Source organism: Gouania willdenowi, chromosome 22, assembly GCF_900634775.1.
Source record: "Gouania willdenowi chromosome 22, fGouWil2.1, whole genome shotgun sequence".
Lineage (NCBI taxonomy): Eukaryota > Metazoa > Chordata > Actinopteri > Blenniiformes > Gobiesocidae > Gouania > Gouania willdenowi.
The window spans coordinates 1,875,478-1,893,112 of NC_041065.1; the positions used below are offsets into that span (position 1 = coordinate 1,875,478).

The window sequence follows — 17,635 nt, forward strand, 5'->3', positions numbered from 1 at the left end:
TCTCTGTTCAAAAGTACAACGACATAATGTAGTCATTGTGTATAAACACATGAAAAATTGTCCACATGAACACACATTTGATGATATGATTAATATAATAATTGCCAAAACATCAGTAAAATGAAATTTGTTATTTTGATTTGGTTTTAAAACAGAAGAACCACAGAACCAACAGTACATGGATTAGTTGTTTTCTGTTCTCACAAACACAGCCTGGAGCTGTCGGGGGGTTTGAACATGAGCCGCCTCATTGTTAAACAGGAACACTACACAGAGTCCCAGGGTCACTGACGTTTGTTATTCATACACACAGCGGTGAACCACTGATGTGCTGCAGGCTTTATTTATTTATTAGGACTCACTTGTCCTGCTACTGCTGCACTGTAAAGCATCTGTTCATCGTTCTTTCTCTACAACATTCCTCAAACCTTTACTTTTTTCCACTTTACTGTTGCAGACTTCACTCTGTTGCCTCATCAATTATTAACAACAACAGCCGTGCTCTCCCTGTCTCAGAACGCTCTGAAATAAAAGCTGATCACATTCACATTCAGCAGATGATCTAGTGGTTCCAAACCTTTCCACAGTCCCGTACCCCAGGGTTGGGCTCAATTATAATTGTAGTCGCGTAATTGATAAGTAATTACAATTGTGGCGTAATTGTATTTGGCAATTGAAAATTGCTAAATACATTGTTCTTGTTGGAGTTCTTATTATTATTTTTCTTCCGCAACTCCTTTGTCCTGGAACTCCTCCTATGTTTTTAATGCAGCACTAATGACACGTGTGTCATCTCATAGTGACAATGTCGAGGATGTGCAGACGACCTTTGTAAGAACGAGTAAAAACCAAAAATTTCCATATCTCTATGAATATTTATCGTGATGCTTACATTTATGAAAAGCTCATCTCAAGTGAAGTATTTTATTTCGTTGGACCAAAGCTGTACGACCACCATGACGTCACAAAAAAAAAGTAATATATATATATATATATATATATATATATATATATATATATATGTATATATATAAAAAAAAAAAAAAACTCTTCCTCACCCTCCGCGGGCAGTCTCTCTTTTTTTCCTCCAAGCTCGGGTCCTCTACCAGAGGCCTGGGAGCTTGAGGGTTCTGCGCAGTATCTTTGCTGTTCCTAGAACTGCACTTTTCTGGACTGAGATGTCTGATGTATTTCCTGGGATCTGCTGGAGCCACTCCTCCAGTTTGGGGGTCACTGCCCCGAGTGCCCCAATGACCACGGGCACCACTGATGCCTTCATCCTCCAGGTTTTCTCCAACTCTTCTCTGAGCCCCTGGTATTTCTCTAGTTTCTCATGTTCTTTTTTCCTGATGTTGAAGTCGCTTGGTATTGCTATGTCGACCACAACGGCTTTCCTCTGCTCTTTGTCCACCACCTCAATGTCTGGTTGGTTCGCCATTACCATTCTGTCCGTCTGTATCTGGAAGTCCCACAGGATCTTGGCTCGGTCATTCTCTACCACCTTTGGAGGTGTTTCCCACTTTGACCTTGGGGTTTCCAGCCCATACTCTGCACAGATGCTCCTGTACACTATATATATGTGTGTATATATATATATATATATATATATATATATGTATATATATGTACGAGGTTGGTCTTGGCATAATTCACCTTGAGGCCTAGATTGCCTATGTGACTGAAAAGAGCAGCAGTGTCCCTCAACACCTGCTCCCGAGTCGAGGAAATGACGAGCCAGTTGTCCAGATAGGGGAGTATTGAAACTCCGCTGGCCTGTAACGGTGACAGAGCAGCTGCCACACACCGGGTAAATATTCGAGGGGCCAGGGATAGCCCGAACGGCAGAACCCTGAACTGATAAACCTTGTCCATGAACATGAAACGAAGGAACGGTCTGTGATGAGGGGCAATGGGAACATGAAAGTAAGCGTCTTTCAGATCCACCGTCACCAGCCAGTCTCCTGCTGAGACAGTCCGAAGGACATCTGCTACACGCAGCATATGGAAGGGGAGAACTTTGAGAAACCAGTTCAACCCCCTCAAGTCCAGGATCGGACGAAATCCGCCCTCTTTTTTGGGCACAAGAAAATAAGTGGAGTAAAACCCGCTGAGGCAAGCCTCCGGTTCCACTAGCTCGATGGCACCCTTCCCCAGAAGGGTGACTACCTTGTGACATAGCACGAGGGATTTTACGGGATCTGTGACCACAATGCGTTTGATCCCGCTGAATGTAGGGGGCCGGCATCAGAACTGTATTGTGTAACCTCTGGATAGCGTGGACACCACCCAAGGGTCTGTGGTCTGCTCTTCCCAGCAGAGGAGCTGCTCTTGGGAAAACAGTCCGACGACCGGCCCCTGAGGTTCAGGTTCTGCCCCCCTTGCCCCTTGGGGCTCTGGGGGGGCGGCGACTTGGTGCAGAACCCCTTGGCCCCTGAGCAGATGGATGTGTGGCTGCACGGCGTTGCCGATTTCCTGGCACTGTGATGTGCAGGCCCCTGGGATGCCCAGACGGACGAGCAGTCGGCCGTAGGTACGGGCGATCTGCACCCATACCTGCCAAATGTCCCTGCCGAGGAGGGGCAGGGGGAGCCTGGCGCAAACTGGCAAACTGCTGCCTTGCTTGGCCAACCTGCATGCTACGCTCCAAGGCCTGCAATGCCGCTGGGCCAAAGGTCCGGCCCGGCACAACCGGAAGCGAACGCAGTGTTCTGCGACATGGCTCAGATAGAGGGGACTGTGCGAGCCAGACCTGGTGCCGAGCCAGACCTGGTGCCGAGCCAGACCTGGCGCCGAGCCAGCGTTATCGTTGACATTAGCCTGCCTAGCTCCCTGGTCATAAACGCGAATGTCTGCAATGAGGCATCGCTGAGGGACTCCCCCCTGGAATCCTGCAAGGTACTCGACAAAGCCAGTACCAGGTGTGACAGAGAATTACCCAACCGTCCCATTCGGGCAGCAATGTTATAACTGCGAGTCAGAAGATCATCAGTCAATCTGCACTGAGGCCGGGGGCAGCGTGCATCCGGTCTCACAGCTTCATCTGGGGAAACTATCAGGGCTGCAATGGCAGGCTCTACTGGAGCTAGCTGTTCCAAGCCATAGCTGCCAGCATCATGCATGGCTGCCAGAGCCCTGCCATTGCTTGTATGATGGGAGAGAACCCTCGAGTCAGGCCAGCATCTGTGGAGCTCCGCCATGTACAGGTCAGAGGGAGGCACCACAAAGGCCGAGGTGTTGGGGGCCTGCCTGAAAAAAGCATTCGCCGTTCGGGTAGGGACCGGGGCATCATCCAACCCAAGGCGTGCCAAGGCCGTGCGCATTGCCACGGCTGGACTCTGAACCTAGAGAAGAGGTCCTACTAGAACCCTCTGAAAATGCATGAGAAGCCTGTGAGGCAAGCTCCCCATGCCCATCCCCATCAGCGTCACCAAACAGGGTACATGTGTTACGGGCCCCAAGCTCTGGGGCTGGCGTAGCAGTGATATGTGCAATCTGAAAAACACTGTGAATGAACAAGAGCAATGAACACGAGGTGTGCTGCCTTCAATCCAGATTGCATTTTCTTTAATCATTCACAAATCACTCTTTTTCAGTACCACAAAAGTACACTCCACACTCAGTTTCCATCCACAACATATAAATATAAACACACAAAGACACATAACATCATTTCACCAAATTAACATGGCATCATTTATCACTTTCTTAATAAATGTTCTTCTTCAGCTACTAAGCTCACTCACAAAACCAATTTAAGTTTTAACTAACACTTAAGATGGTCAGAGATCATTAACTTAAATCCTAAAATTAAAGTAAAGTGCATATTAAGTTATAAAAGTAAATTAAACTCCCAAAACCGGAGTGTCCGAAATATCGCGATATTTCGGTCACAACATCTCGCGTGACTTCACACGTGTGGGAAATGTTCGCCTGCTCTAACCCTCACACAAACATCGGTTCTAAAACACCAGTAATGTTTTTAACAGCAAAACATACACATAAACAACAAGGTAGTTACCTTACAGTGTGATAAATGACAGATTTTACTGTGTACTGACCTGAAAAACACTGTGAATGAACAAGAGCAATGAACACGAGGTGTGTTGCCTTCAATCCAGATTGCATTTGACGGGAAACAGGAAGTTGCACCGTAAAACCCAACCCGGGGTGCAGCACCTCCAACACAAAGGTTCCGCTCTGCTCTTTCACCCTGGCTCAAATCAGGACAGCACTAATGACATGTGAAAATGTCCAAATGTTTAAGTGTAAATACTTAATATTAGAGAATAAATAAAACCATGTATTTATTACTATGGACCAAAATTTTCTTCTTCTCAACTCAGACAAGACTGAGCTCATTGTACTGGGCCCGCGACACCTTAGAGAAACCTATGCTAGCCTAACTGCCCTAGATGGCATTACTCTGGCACAAAGCACAACTGTTAGAAACCTTGGGGTTCTATTTGATCAGGACTTATCCTTCAACTCTCACATAAAACAAACTTCAAGAACTGCCTTCTTTCATCTCCGTAACATTGCTAAAATCAGATCTATCCTGTCTCAGGGCGACGCCGAAAAGCTAGTCCATGCTTTTGTTACCTCTAGACTGGATTATTGTAATTCTCTTTTAGCTGGCTGCCCGAGCAAGTCGCTTAAGACACTTCAGCTGGTTCAAAATGCTGCAGCACGTGTACTGACTAAAACTAGGAGAAGAGATCACATTACTCCTGTATTAGCCTCTCTGCATTGGCTTCCCATAAAATATAGAATAGAATTCAAGATTCTTCTTCTCACTTATAAAGCCCTAAATGGACAGGCACCAGTCTATCTCAAGGAGCTTGTAGTGCCATACAATCCCCCCAGAACACTACGCTCTCAAAATGCTGGACTACTCGTTGTTCCATTCATCTCTAAAAGTAGTATAGGAGGAAGAGCTTTCAGTTATCAGGCCCCACTTCTCTGGAACCATCTACCAACCACGGTTCGGGGGGCAGACACCCTCTCTACCTTTAAGGTTAGGCTCAAAACATGCCTCTTTGATAAAGCTTTTAGTTAGGAACCAGCTCATAGCTCATAATTAAGATGCAATAGGCATAGACTGCCGGGGGGGGGGTCTGGCATGCTCGGTTGGAGAGAGGTTGGAGAGGGCGTTAAGAGAGAGGTCATTTAGGTTAGAGAGGGACCGGAGAGGGTCCCATTCCTCTTTCAAACACTCCCTCTATGTCTGCTTACTCCCTTGTGTGTTTGCTCCTGTACTCCTTCTGGCTTTTGTCTTGCAGGTCCGTGGGATCCTCAGTGTGGAGTTACAGAGACTCAGCGGCTCTGTCTCCACCCTTTTCTCTGCACACACCCAACACAGCATAACGTGGATGGCTGTTCATCATAGGAATGGGATCCACACAAGGTTCCTGCTGCTTAACAGAAGGTTTTCCTTGCCGCCATGATGAATTCATGTTGGGTGTGGGATACATATGTATGTGTATATACGTATATATGCATATGTGTGTATCCATAAAATGAAGAGTCCGTCCTTAAGACTGCTCTACTGTAAAGTGCCTTGAGATACCATTGGTTATGATTTGGCGCTATACAAATAAAGATTGATTGAAGATTGATTGATTGACTATAACATACAAAATAAATAAATAACTAAAAACAATGTGGTCACATTTTTAGGTGCACCACACATGATGCTGCCGTGGACAGCGCATCCTCCTCCTGAAGGTGGGATGGACCTGCAACAGGGTTAGCCGCGAAGGCTGGCGCACCGGGCTCTGCCTGTTGGTTAAGCAAGATGGCCTTAATCTGAGCAAACTCGGTGGTGAGAGCATCCACCTTATTAGCCAGAGAATCAACCTTCCTCGTCTTCCGAGGAGGATCGCCAGACGCTGTGCCGGCACGCTTAGCAACGCCGGTGGCTCTACCTGAAGAGGGCAGGTCTATTGTGCCCTCAGCCTCAGCCAACCTGGAGAGTCGCCGTGCATGAGGCATAAAACTGCAGTTCATGCACGGATTACCGGACACCCCCTCTCTTAGGCGGTCAATGCCCAGGCAAGCAGGACACTGATCGTGACCGTCCTCTGCCTGAAGGGGGGCCATGCAGGAGATACACAAATGGCAGTCCATTCTTCTCCAATTCTTCCTAATAGTAATTAATATTATTAATTTTTATTAATAATATTATATAAATAACAATTACACAAACATTATTATATGAATAACAATTACACAATTATTATTATATGAATAACAATTACACAATTATTATTATATGAATAACAATTACACAAATTATTATTATATGAATAACAATTACAGAAATTATTATATGAATAATAATTACATAAATTATTATTATATGAATAACAACTATTATGAATAATAGTTATTATGATAATTATATTAATTATATACAATAATAATTAAATTAATAATAATTAAATTAATAATAGTTATAGTACCTTTTCAGCACTGTAGCCAGGCTAACACAAAGTCAGAGCTCTATTGAGCCCATGGTTCCTCTAGCCCTCAGCTGTGAGGACTTTATGACATTTTTTAACGATAAAATTCATAAGATTAGAGATAAAATTAGCCACTCCCTGCCTTCACCTGGGCCTGCTGTACCATTAAATGTAAATAGGCCTAACCTAAACTGTTTCACACATATAGGACTTCAGGAACTTAACTCTATTATTTCATCCTCCAAACCATCGACCTGCCTTTCAGATCCGATCCCAACTAAGCTGTTTAAAGAAGTTGTTCCCCTGGTCTGCCCATCTTTGTTGGAGACAATAAATATATCCCTATCAATAGGCTACGTGCCACAGTCCTTTAAAGTAGCTGTAATCAAACCCCTTCTCAAAAAACCTACTCTTGATTCCAGCACTTTAGCAAACTACAGGCCTATATCTAATCTTCCTTTTATTTCAAAGTTTCTTGAGAAAGTTGTGGCGGCTCAGCTCTGTGACTTCCTTCAAAATAACAACCTGTTCGAGGACTTCCAGTCAGGTTTTAGAGCTCAACACAGCACAGAGACTGCTTTAGTTAAAGTAACTAATGATCTACTCTGGGCTTCAGATGAAGGACGACTCTCAGTGCTGGTTTTATTAGATCTTAGTGCAGCTTTTGACACTATAGATCACTATATTCTACTAGAGAGATTAGAGAAATTACTTGGAATCACAGGGACTGCCCTAAACTGGTTTGAGTCCTACCTATCTGATAGGTACCAGTTTGTACACGTGAATAATAGGTCTTCTGTGTACACTAAAGTAAGCTACGGGGTTCCTCAGGGCTCTGTGCTAGGTCCAATCCTCTTCTGTATCTATATGATCCCCCTTGGTAATGTTATGAGAAAATACTCTGTTAACTTTCACTGCTATGCTGATGATACCCAACTGTATGTATCAATGAAGCCAGGTGAGACAAATCAGCTATCTAAACTTGAGGCCTGTCTAAAGGACATTAGGGCCTGGATGGACCAAAATTTTCTTCTTCTTAACTCAGACAAGACTGAGGTCATTGTACTGGGCCCACGACACCTTAGAGAAACCTATGCTAGCCTAACTGCCCTAGATGGCATTACTCTGGCACGAAGCACAACTGTTAGAAACCTTGGGGTTCTATTTGATCAGGACTTATCCTTCAACTCTCACATAAAACAAACTTCAAGAACTGCCTTCTTTCATCTCCGTAACATTGCTAAAATCAGATCTATCCTGTCTCAGGGCGACGCCGAAAAGCTAGTCCATGCTTTTGTTACCTCTAGACTGGATTATTGTAATTCTCTTTTAGCAGGCTGCCCGAGCAAGTCGCTTAAGACACTTCAGCTGGTTCAAAATGCTGCAGCACGTGTACTGACTAAAACTAGGAGAAGAGTTCACATTACTCCTGTATTAGCCTCTCTGCATTGGCTTCCCATAAAATATAGAATAGAATTCAAGATTCTTCTTCTCACTTATAAAGCCCTAAATGGACAGGCACCAGTCTATCTCAAGGAGCTTGTAGTGCCATACAATCCCCCCAGAACACTACGCTCTCAAAATGCTGGACTACTCGTTGTTCCATTTGTCTCTAAAAGTAGTATAGGAGGAAGAGCTTTCAGTTATCAGGCCCCACTTCTCTGGAACCATCTACCAACCACGGTTCGGGGGGCAGACACCCTCTCTGCCTTTAAGGTTAGGCTCAAAACATTCCTCTTTGGTAAAGCTTTTAGTTAGGAACCAGCTCATAGTTAAGATGCAATAGGCATAGACTGCCGGGGGGGGGGGTCTGGCATGCTCGGTTGGAGAGAGGTTGGAGAGGGCGTTAAGAGAGAGGTCATTTAGGTTAGAGAGGGACCGGAGAGGGTCCCATTCCTCTCTCAAACACTCCCTCTATGTCTGCTTCTTCCCTTGTGTGTTTGCTCCTGTACTCCTTCTGGCTTTTGTCTTGCAGGTCCGTGAGATCCTCAGTGTGGAGTTACAGAGTCTCAGCGGCTCTGTCTCCACCCTTTCCTCTGCACACACCCAACACAGCATAACGTGGATGGCTGTTCATCATAGGAATGGGATCCACACAAGGTTCCTGCTGCTTAACAGAAGGTTTTCCTTGCCGCCATGATGAATTCATGTTGGGTGTGGGATACATATGTATGTGTATATACGTATATATGCATATGTGTGTATCCATAAAATGAAGAGTCCGTCCTTAAGACTGCTCTACTGTAAAGTGTCTTGAGATACCATTGGTTATGATTTGGCGTTATACAAATAAAGATTGATTGATTGATTGATTATATTGATAACCGCCGCGCTGCAGCGGCTTCAATGAAGGAACTTCACTCAGGCCAGCGTGCGCACCGGCCTGGAGTGATCTAACTGTGCTCCCAGTGAATCTAACTGGAGCAACACCACAAACGCAGTGTGCACACTGCGTGGCGATGACACACTCAACATCGGCCGCCGCTTAACAGCAACGTGCTGGGAGGTCCACTAACGATGCTAACAGAGCAGCATACAACACAGCAGATTAACCGTAGCCGTTTAATCACTGAAAAGAGACAGCGGCATAGCCGCGGAGCTACCGAGTCTGAACCAGCACACAATCACCAGGCGAAACACCGCCGATGACATCAAAGTGTACGGTACTCACCACCTCAGGCAGCCCCTGGTAAACTGGTCACTAAGTCCCAGCCCCACTTAAGGAAAAACAGCGAGTCGCAGCTTCTAGCGGACGAGAACACTCGAAGCGCCAACCTTACGGTTCCGAAGCTACAAGCGACAAGCTGTGAATAGCAACAACCGACCTGCTATCGTTATCCGCAATCGCGAGAAGATAGAAGGAACAGATCACCTGATGACACCGGTAGATATAGACTCTCCGGGTCATCCAGGGGTCACAGGTGACTTTGTTGATATAATTACTCGACCTGCGCATGCGCGAGATGGAACATCCAGTGCTTTAAGCACCGCCTCTGGCGGTCAGTAAGGATGAAATAGAACTGATTTATTTAAATTATTCGCCTACTGGCATTTTCATTGAGAAGCATATGAATCACCCTGAAACTGATAAATATAACTCACTACAACTTAAAAAGGTTGAGAGGATGAACATAACGATGAACATGTTTGGATAAATTTATTCTTTTTTAATGAGACTGTTTTTTCTCTGTGTGAGGCTACACGAGGAGGCTCTGCTCTACTCTGACTCCTACTGCTCTCCATGGCCATGCTAGTAGCTCAGCTAACCACATGTAGCGCTGCTAGCATCTTGGTCAGCCTTGAATCTTATGTGTTGCTGTCGCTGCATTTTCACCTGTGGCTGACTAGTGGAATCAGTCCATTTATCTGTTTTATCTTTATTTAACCACTTATTTATTTTCACTGGTTAGTCCAGGGGTGTCAAAGTCATTTTAGTTCAGGGGCCAAATACGGATCAGTTTTAATGCAAAGATTTAATGCATTGTGCCCTAGTTCACACTTACGTGTACATAAAATACAAAATATGTAAAAAACCGACAATAGCCAAGCAACAGGTGACAGATATCAGTCCCAACAGGAAGTTCTCTTTAAATTACCTAGATTTTGTGAACAATTTCTATTTATTTAAAGGAGCTGTTTTGTAAAAAAAAATCACTTTCTAATAGTGTTGCTACAGTGAAATACATTCCTTTAGCCTCATTCACAGGGACGAAGTTGAAAAAGTTCTGTTTCCCTCTCTTGCTATTCCACATCTAAAAAAATCAGCTCCAAACGGGTCAGTTGGATTTTTCTCATGTTGTGACGTCACATCACGGAAACTCCTCCTCCTGATAATCCTGGCTCCTCCTGTAAGAAAATGAGCTCCTCCCTCTCAGACTACCTCACAGGTTAAACAAACACTGTGGTATTATATAGAATTTACATTATACTTTATTGTCATATATGTAAAGCTACATACACGAAATGTGTTCTATGCATTTAACCCCTCCCTGAGGAGCAGTGAGCAGCCACGCTGTAGCACCCAGGAAGCAGTTCCATTTTTAGTAGCCGTTATATCTCCTCCTATTGACTTTGGTGTGATCTGGCATTTGTGACACAATGTGACGCAGCGGTTGGACAAAACAAATGCTTATTATCTGAAATTGACTATTCCTTAGTTAATAGAGTTGAGGAGGAGAAGAAGGAGACCTAGCAGCTTAACACTCCCGTGAGTTTTTGAAACAAATGACTGATGTCGCTGCCGCTTCGGGCCGAATTTGATGCTCCAAAGGGTCGGATTTCGCTGGCGGGCCTTGACTTTGACACATGTGGGTTAGCTGCACACGAATGAGTGACAGTCAGTCACAGGTTTAGATCAATCAATGAGATTCATGTAAGTCTAAGGCTGTGTCTGAAATGTCCCTCCTATCTCCTTTCCTATCCACTTTTCTTTAACCATGTGGATGACGTCACGCGGTTAAAGAAAGGTGTTTGGAGACTTCCTGAAGGCGTTAGGGAAAGGCCATCACATTGTTTTGACAATCAGTTAGTGACGTCTGCTGTAGTGAAAGACTTTCCGCTGATATAATCTCAAATATCAGAATGTTTGAATGTAAATCAAAGGTTACCAGGCTACGAGGAACAAAAGTAAAACTAATAGAACGTCACATTGAGAATGGTTGCTCACACCCACCTTCATCTCAGAAGTCCACATTAATCCAAAATAAGTATGATTTTATGAAATTGTTACATTTATGCCAGATATAGGCCTACATAACGTTGTATGCTTACACATGTACAACCACACAAAGCATTCCTAGATGAATGAAATATGTTGAATAAAACATATTGTGGCTAAAATTGTCTGATCTGTTTTTCTTGATCCACACAATGCTCTGTTTTATGTTTGTAATCTGATAATATAGCTTGTATATTATAAAATATGGGTTTTATCACTCGAAAAGGTGTCAACCTATGGAACAGTTTAAATGAAAGTGCTACATGTCTGCCAATAACATTGGACCATAGCTCTTTTTTAACTGTATGTAACCCCTTAATACTTGGAATGAATACAAATGCTATATCATAAACATAATGTATGTATCAATGTGTGTAGCTGTTTAGTAGTTATAAGCTTTCTTGCTTCATTCTACTCCTTTTGAGCTTTCATTACAGTCGAATGATATGTCTTGTGTTTTGTAAAAAATATGAATATGAATTGCTCAAATAAACTAAACTAATCTAAAGTTGTTCAAGGCATATTATTGCATTGGTAACTTACATGTTATGCATCCTTTTTAGTCTTTGTGAGTTTCCGTGAACACTCAGATGAGCAGGTCCCTTTAACTGTTGTCGCCGCAATGAATTGTGGGTCATCATTATGTGGTCTTCTTTGGTAAAGGATGCATCACTGTTTCCTAGGCTAAAGGAGGTTATAAAGGAAGCATTAAGCCTCCTTTCCTTAGCTTTTAGAGAATGTGAACGCTCCTTGCCATGGCTGCCACTTAAACACCTGTACCCCACTTTGGGAATCTAGAATCTTTATTGTACTGATTTCAAATGATTACACCCTTCACGTGACCTCCATCAGTCCTTTTAGACAGTGTGACAGATAGATCTACACTGTCGTGCACCTTTTTGGAGATTCTGAATCAGACAAATGTGAGAGGCTGTTTGTTTAGTTTCTGTCTCAGTCTGACCTCTGTTGCTCCCTCAGGTCCAACTGTTTTGAAGTCGTTGCCTTGGATGAAGCCGACAACAATATTCTTCAGTTTTGCACTGCAGCAGAAAGTACAGACTGGCTTCAAGCAATCTCTGCAAATATCAACGCATTGACACAGGAGAATGTGAGTTCATCCCAGCTCATCTACATCTAAACCGAAATCTACATCTACATTTAAATCTACATCTACATCTACATCTAAACCTAAATCTACATCTACATTTAAATCTACATCTACATCTAAACCTAAATCTACATCTACATCTAAATTTACATCTACATTTAAATCTAAATCTAAACCTAAATCTACATCTACATTTAAATCTAAATCTAAACCTAAATCTACATCTAAACATAAATCTACATCTACATTTAAATCTAAATCTAAACCTAAATCTACATCTAAACCTAAATCTACATCTACATTTAAATCTACATCTAAACCTAAATCTACATCTACATTTAAATCTACATCTACATCTACATCTAAACCTAAATTTACATCTAAACCTAAATCTACATCTACATTTAAATCTACATCTACATCTAAACCTAAATCTACATCTACATTTAAATCTAAATCTAAACCTAAATCTACATCTAAACCTAAATCTGCATCTACATTTAAATCTAAATCTAAACCTAAATCTACATCTAAACCTAAATCTACATCTACATTTAAATCTAAATCTAAACCTAAATCTACATCTAAACCTAAATCTACATCGACATCGACATCTACATCTACATCTACATCTAAAACTAAATCTAAACCTAAATCGACATCTACATCTACATCTAAACCTAAATCTAAACCTAAATATACATCTACATTTAAATCTACATCTAAATCTACATCATACCTGTCAAGTTTTGGACTTAAAAATAAGGGAAATTTTCTGGCGCCCACTACGAGTCGTCCCACCGCCCAACTAAGCTCCAGTATTTTTTATATTTTAAAATAGATGTACAATAAATCTAAAATATCCACTTATCAACCACTTACTAAATACAATTATGTGATTATAATCTGGTAGGTCGACCTTTATTAACATTGTCCCGCCCCTATTTTAGGAGGGGCGGGACAGTAAAGATCTCATGTATAAACTTAAAAAGTTTCATAATTGGAACTTAAAACTAAAAACAGTCTCAGTCTCTAAGTATAGATATGTTTATGAACTCTAAAACTGAGAGAAATAACCTGCATTAAATGCTGTTTTGGTGCCGTGCATTCTGGCTATGATGTGATGCATTATGTTTAATCTGATTGGTCAGATATGATGTGATGCATTGTGTTTAATCTGATTGGTCAGATATGATGTGATGCATTATGTTTAATCTGATTGGTCAGATATGATGTGATGCATTGTGTTTAATCTGATTGGTCAGATATGATGTGATGCATTATGTTTAATCTGATTGGTCAGATATGATGTGATGCATTGTGTTTAATCTGATTAGTCAGATATGATGTGATGCATTGCGTTTAATCTGATTGGTCAGATATGATGTGATGCATTACGTTTAATCTGATTGGTCAGATATGATGTGATGCATTACGTTTAATCTGATTGGTCAGATATGATGTGATGCATTACGTTTAATCTGATTGGTCAGATATGATGTGATGCATTGTGTTTAATCTGATTGGTCAGATATGATGTGATGCATTACGTTTAATCTGATTAGTCAGATATGATGTGATGCATTGTGTTTAATCTGATTGGTCAGATATGATGTGATGCATTACGTTTAATCTGATTGGTCATGTAATTGTTTCTAGTTTCACAATGTCTGTTGATAATTTTAAAACAAAAAATAATCATTTCCTCAGTAATGGTTGGGTGTATAAATGTAATGAATTACTTTACTGAGTACTTGTAATCTGTTACTTCCACTTCTGCTGTTTCATACACAGTAAATAACCATAAAGTCTCACATAATGGGTCCTAACTAATGAGCTGTCATTGGGCTTCAACCTCACACTCTCATTTCCTCCTATTTTACGATCAGGAAGCACGCACACACACTGCTTTCCCACGCTCGTCAATCGCACAGCTGTCTTTTAAAATTAGTGTGACTCATTCCATTCACACGTCACCTAATTACAGACCTGAAGCGTGATTGATAAGTAGCCAATCATCATGTAATTGCTCGTGTGTTTTAGGAGAGCAGAACTTTTGTTTTAAATCCCCCCCCCCCCTCCCCCAGCACGAGGAGCATCATGGGTGTCATCTGTCCTAAGGACACAAATGTCACTTGTCAAAGTCTGACAGTGCGCAGGAAGTAGCTAAACAAACACAAGCTAGCAGCGTGCACAGCATCAGGACTGATGATGATGATGATGATGTCGTCCTGCTTTGCTACATTTCTTGTGCTTGACTGATCAACCTTTGTTGAAAGGTCATGTGACCATTCCGTAAAGTCACGTCCACTTATTCTCAGGTTCATGTAGCACACACGCACACACACACACACACGTGTTTACGTGTCACGCAGACGGTGCTACATAGTGAAGGTCACCTGGTTACTATAGCGTCACTCATACCACACCTGACATTAGGTAAGTTTAGTGAAAGTTAAGCAGGTACACGTGTGTGAGACTGATGTACATGAATTTAGAAGCGACGCACGCACGTGTACACACATGTACACACAAAATGATTCGTTTAACGAGGGAGAATCTATGTCTATGTCTATGTCTTAATGCACACGTTAATGGGTTTAGATACACTGATTACATTACAAACCTATGAGTGTCTATAGATAGATGTATAGATAGATGTATAGATAGATGTATAGATAGGTAGGTAGGTAGGTAGGTAGGTAGATAGATAGATAGATAGATAGATAGATAGATAGATAGATAGATAGATAGATAGATTGGAAGATTGATAGATAGATAGATAGATAGATAGATAGATAGATAGATAGATAGATTGGAAGATTGATAGATAGATAGATAGATTGGAAGATTGATAGATAGATAGATAGATAGATTGGAAGATAGATAGATAGATAGATAGATAGATAGATAGATAGATAGATAGATAGATAGATGTATAGATAGATAGATAGATAGATAGATAGATAGATAGATAGATAGATAGATAGATAGATAGATAGATAGATTGATAGATTGGAAGATTGATAGATAGATAGATAGATTGGAAGATTGATAGATAGATAGATAGATTGGAAGATTGATAGATAGATAGATAGATAGATGTATAGATAGATAGATGGATAGATAGATGTATAGATAGATAGGTGGATAGATAGATGTATAGATAGATAGGTGGATAGATAGATGTATAGATAGATAGGTGGATAGATAGATAGATAGATAGATAGATAGATAGATAGATAGATAGATAGATAGATAGATAGATAGATAGGTGGATAGATAGATAGGTGGATAGATGTATAGATATATAGATAGATAGATGTATAGATAGATGTATAGATAGATAGATAGATAGATAGATAGATAGATAGATAGATAGATAGATAGATAGATAGATAGATAGATGTATAGATAGATGTATAGATAGATGTATAGATAGGTAGGTAGGTAGATAGATAGATAGATAGATAGATAGATAGATAGATAGATAGATAGATAGATAGATAGATAGATAGATAGATAGGTAGATAGATAGATAGATAGATAGATAGATAGATAGATAGATAGATAGATAGATAGATAGATAGATAGATAGATAGATAGATGTATAGATAGGTAGATAAATAGATAGATAGATAGGAAGATAGATGTATAGATGGATAGATAGGAAGATAGATAGATGTATATATTGATAGATAGATAGATGTATAGATAGGTAGATAGATAGATAGATAGATAGGAAGATAGATGTATAGATAGATAGGAAGATTGATAGGAAGATAGATAGATAGATAGATAGATAGATAGATAGATAGATAGGTGGATAGGTGGATAGATAGGTGGATGGATGGATGGATGGATGGATGGATGGATGGATGGATAGATGGATGGATAGATGGATGGATATGTAGATGACGCTCCCTCCTCCTCCCCCGTCGCCACCTGGACTTTTGTTCTCTGTACCAGATTTACCAAGGTCGTCACACATCATCTGACTGTATTACAACACATAAAATAAATAAAATAACAACGCACACACACACACACACACACACACACACAGTGCAGTAATTTGTGTAATCTGAGGCATTTTAAACTGACGCTGAGCTTTTTTCTGCTTGCAAACCTAAAGGATTCTTTTCTTTAAGAAGTAATCAAGTATTTAATAATTAATTACCAGTTTTCATTCACAAACAAACAGAACAAAACCTAAACAGAAGTTTAACTGCTGCTTGACCAGAACTGACCAGGAAAGATTCTGAAATCACATATCACATATGAGATTGTTCGATTTCCACTTATCAATATCAAACTTATCCATATTTGGCGTTAGGGTAACCTTAACCCTATTTGGCCTGAAATTTCTCCTCATGAAAGCGTGAAAACCTTTTTTTTTTTAGAAATTCAGGTGTTTCTATTACCAATTGTTATTGCTCTTTTTAGATTTTGCACATTTCCAAGGGTAATGGAAACCCAGCTTATGTAGTTCCTTTATATGAACTTGATTGGACTGAGTTCCATCACAAAAATTAAATTTAACCTTTGTAACAACCAGAACCAGGAGATCCACTTGACCTGTTACGGTTGATTCCCTAATAACTCTTGTGTTTTGTTCTGAAACATAAATTGTTTATTGGTTTGTTTTTCAGATGACGATAGTCAACAAGGGCAGCTCTTCAGATGATCAGGTATGCATGTAAAAGAAAGTCATTAAAGTGTAAGTTCACCCCCAGGTTTCTGCTGACCTGCCACTAGGGGGACATTTTAAAGATGTCTTGATTATGGGCGTGGCTCCTAGAGTAGTTAAGACACGCCCAGTCAAAGCAGCCCCACCCCCACAGCGCTGCACAGTTCCACATGGAGCTGGCAATCAATGCTCACTGAGGAAACCAAAGCATTTATAGGAGGGGCGGGACCAACAGTGATGGTTAGTGATGTCACTGATCTAATCTCAGCCAATAGAAACATTCTAATGTTATAGCAGCGTTCAACCCATAGAGGGCAGTCACTCTGACATTTTACTACTAAAAACACTACATTTAAATACTAAAATGTGAAGAGTGGGACTAGGATCAATAAACTACATTAATTCATATCAGGATTTAGCAGAAAAAAAAGTGGTTTTAGTGTGGATTTAGTACATACCGGTATATATTATAGTACTTCGAATGTAGGAATTTGTACCATAAAGCTGCAGTATGTAAGTTTTTTTGCCATCATTTGGTCAAAAATCCATAATCATCTTTGAGCATATTGTAATCTAAAGTGTTCTGAGTGGACAGTGAATCTCACCTTCTTCTCCTGGCTCTGTAAATCAAGCTTATATATCCATGAGCATGACGCTGG

At 41.0% G+C, this 17,635-nt stretch overlaps 1 protein-coding gene across 1 annotated transcript in view; it reads left to right on the forward strand.

The window, feature by feature from the left end:
* Positions 1–17,635, forward strand: part of sntg2 (syntrophin, gamma 2) — a 144,966-nt gene that overhangs the window by 75,646 nt on the left and 51,685 nt on the right. The window contains exons 10-11 of the mRNA XM_028438657.1: positions 12,157–12,286; positions 16,939–16,977. Of these exons, the coding sequence (XP_028294458.1) occupies positions 12,157–12,286; positions 16,939–16,977 (169 nt within the window). The remainder of the gene's footprint in view (positions 1–12,156; positions 12,287–16,938; positions 16,978–17,635) is intronic.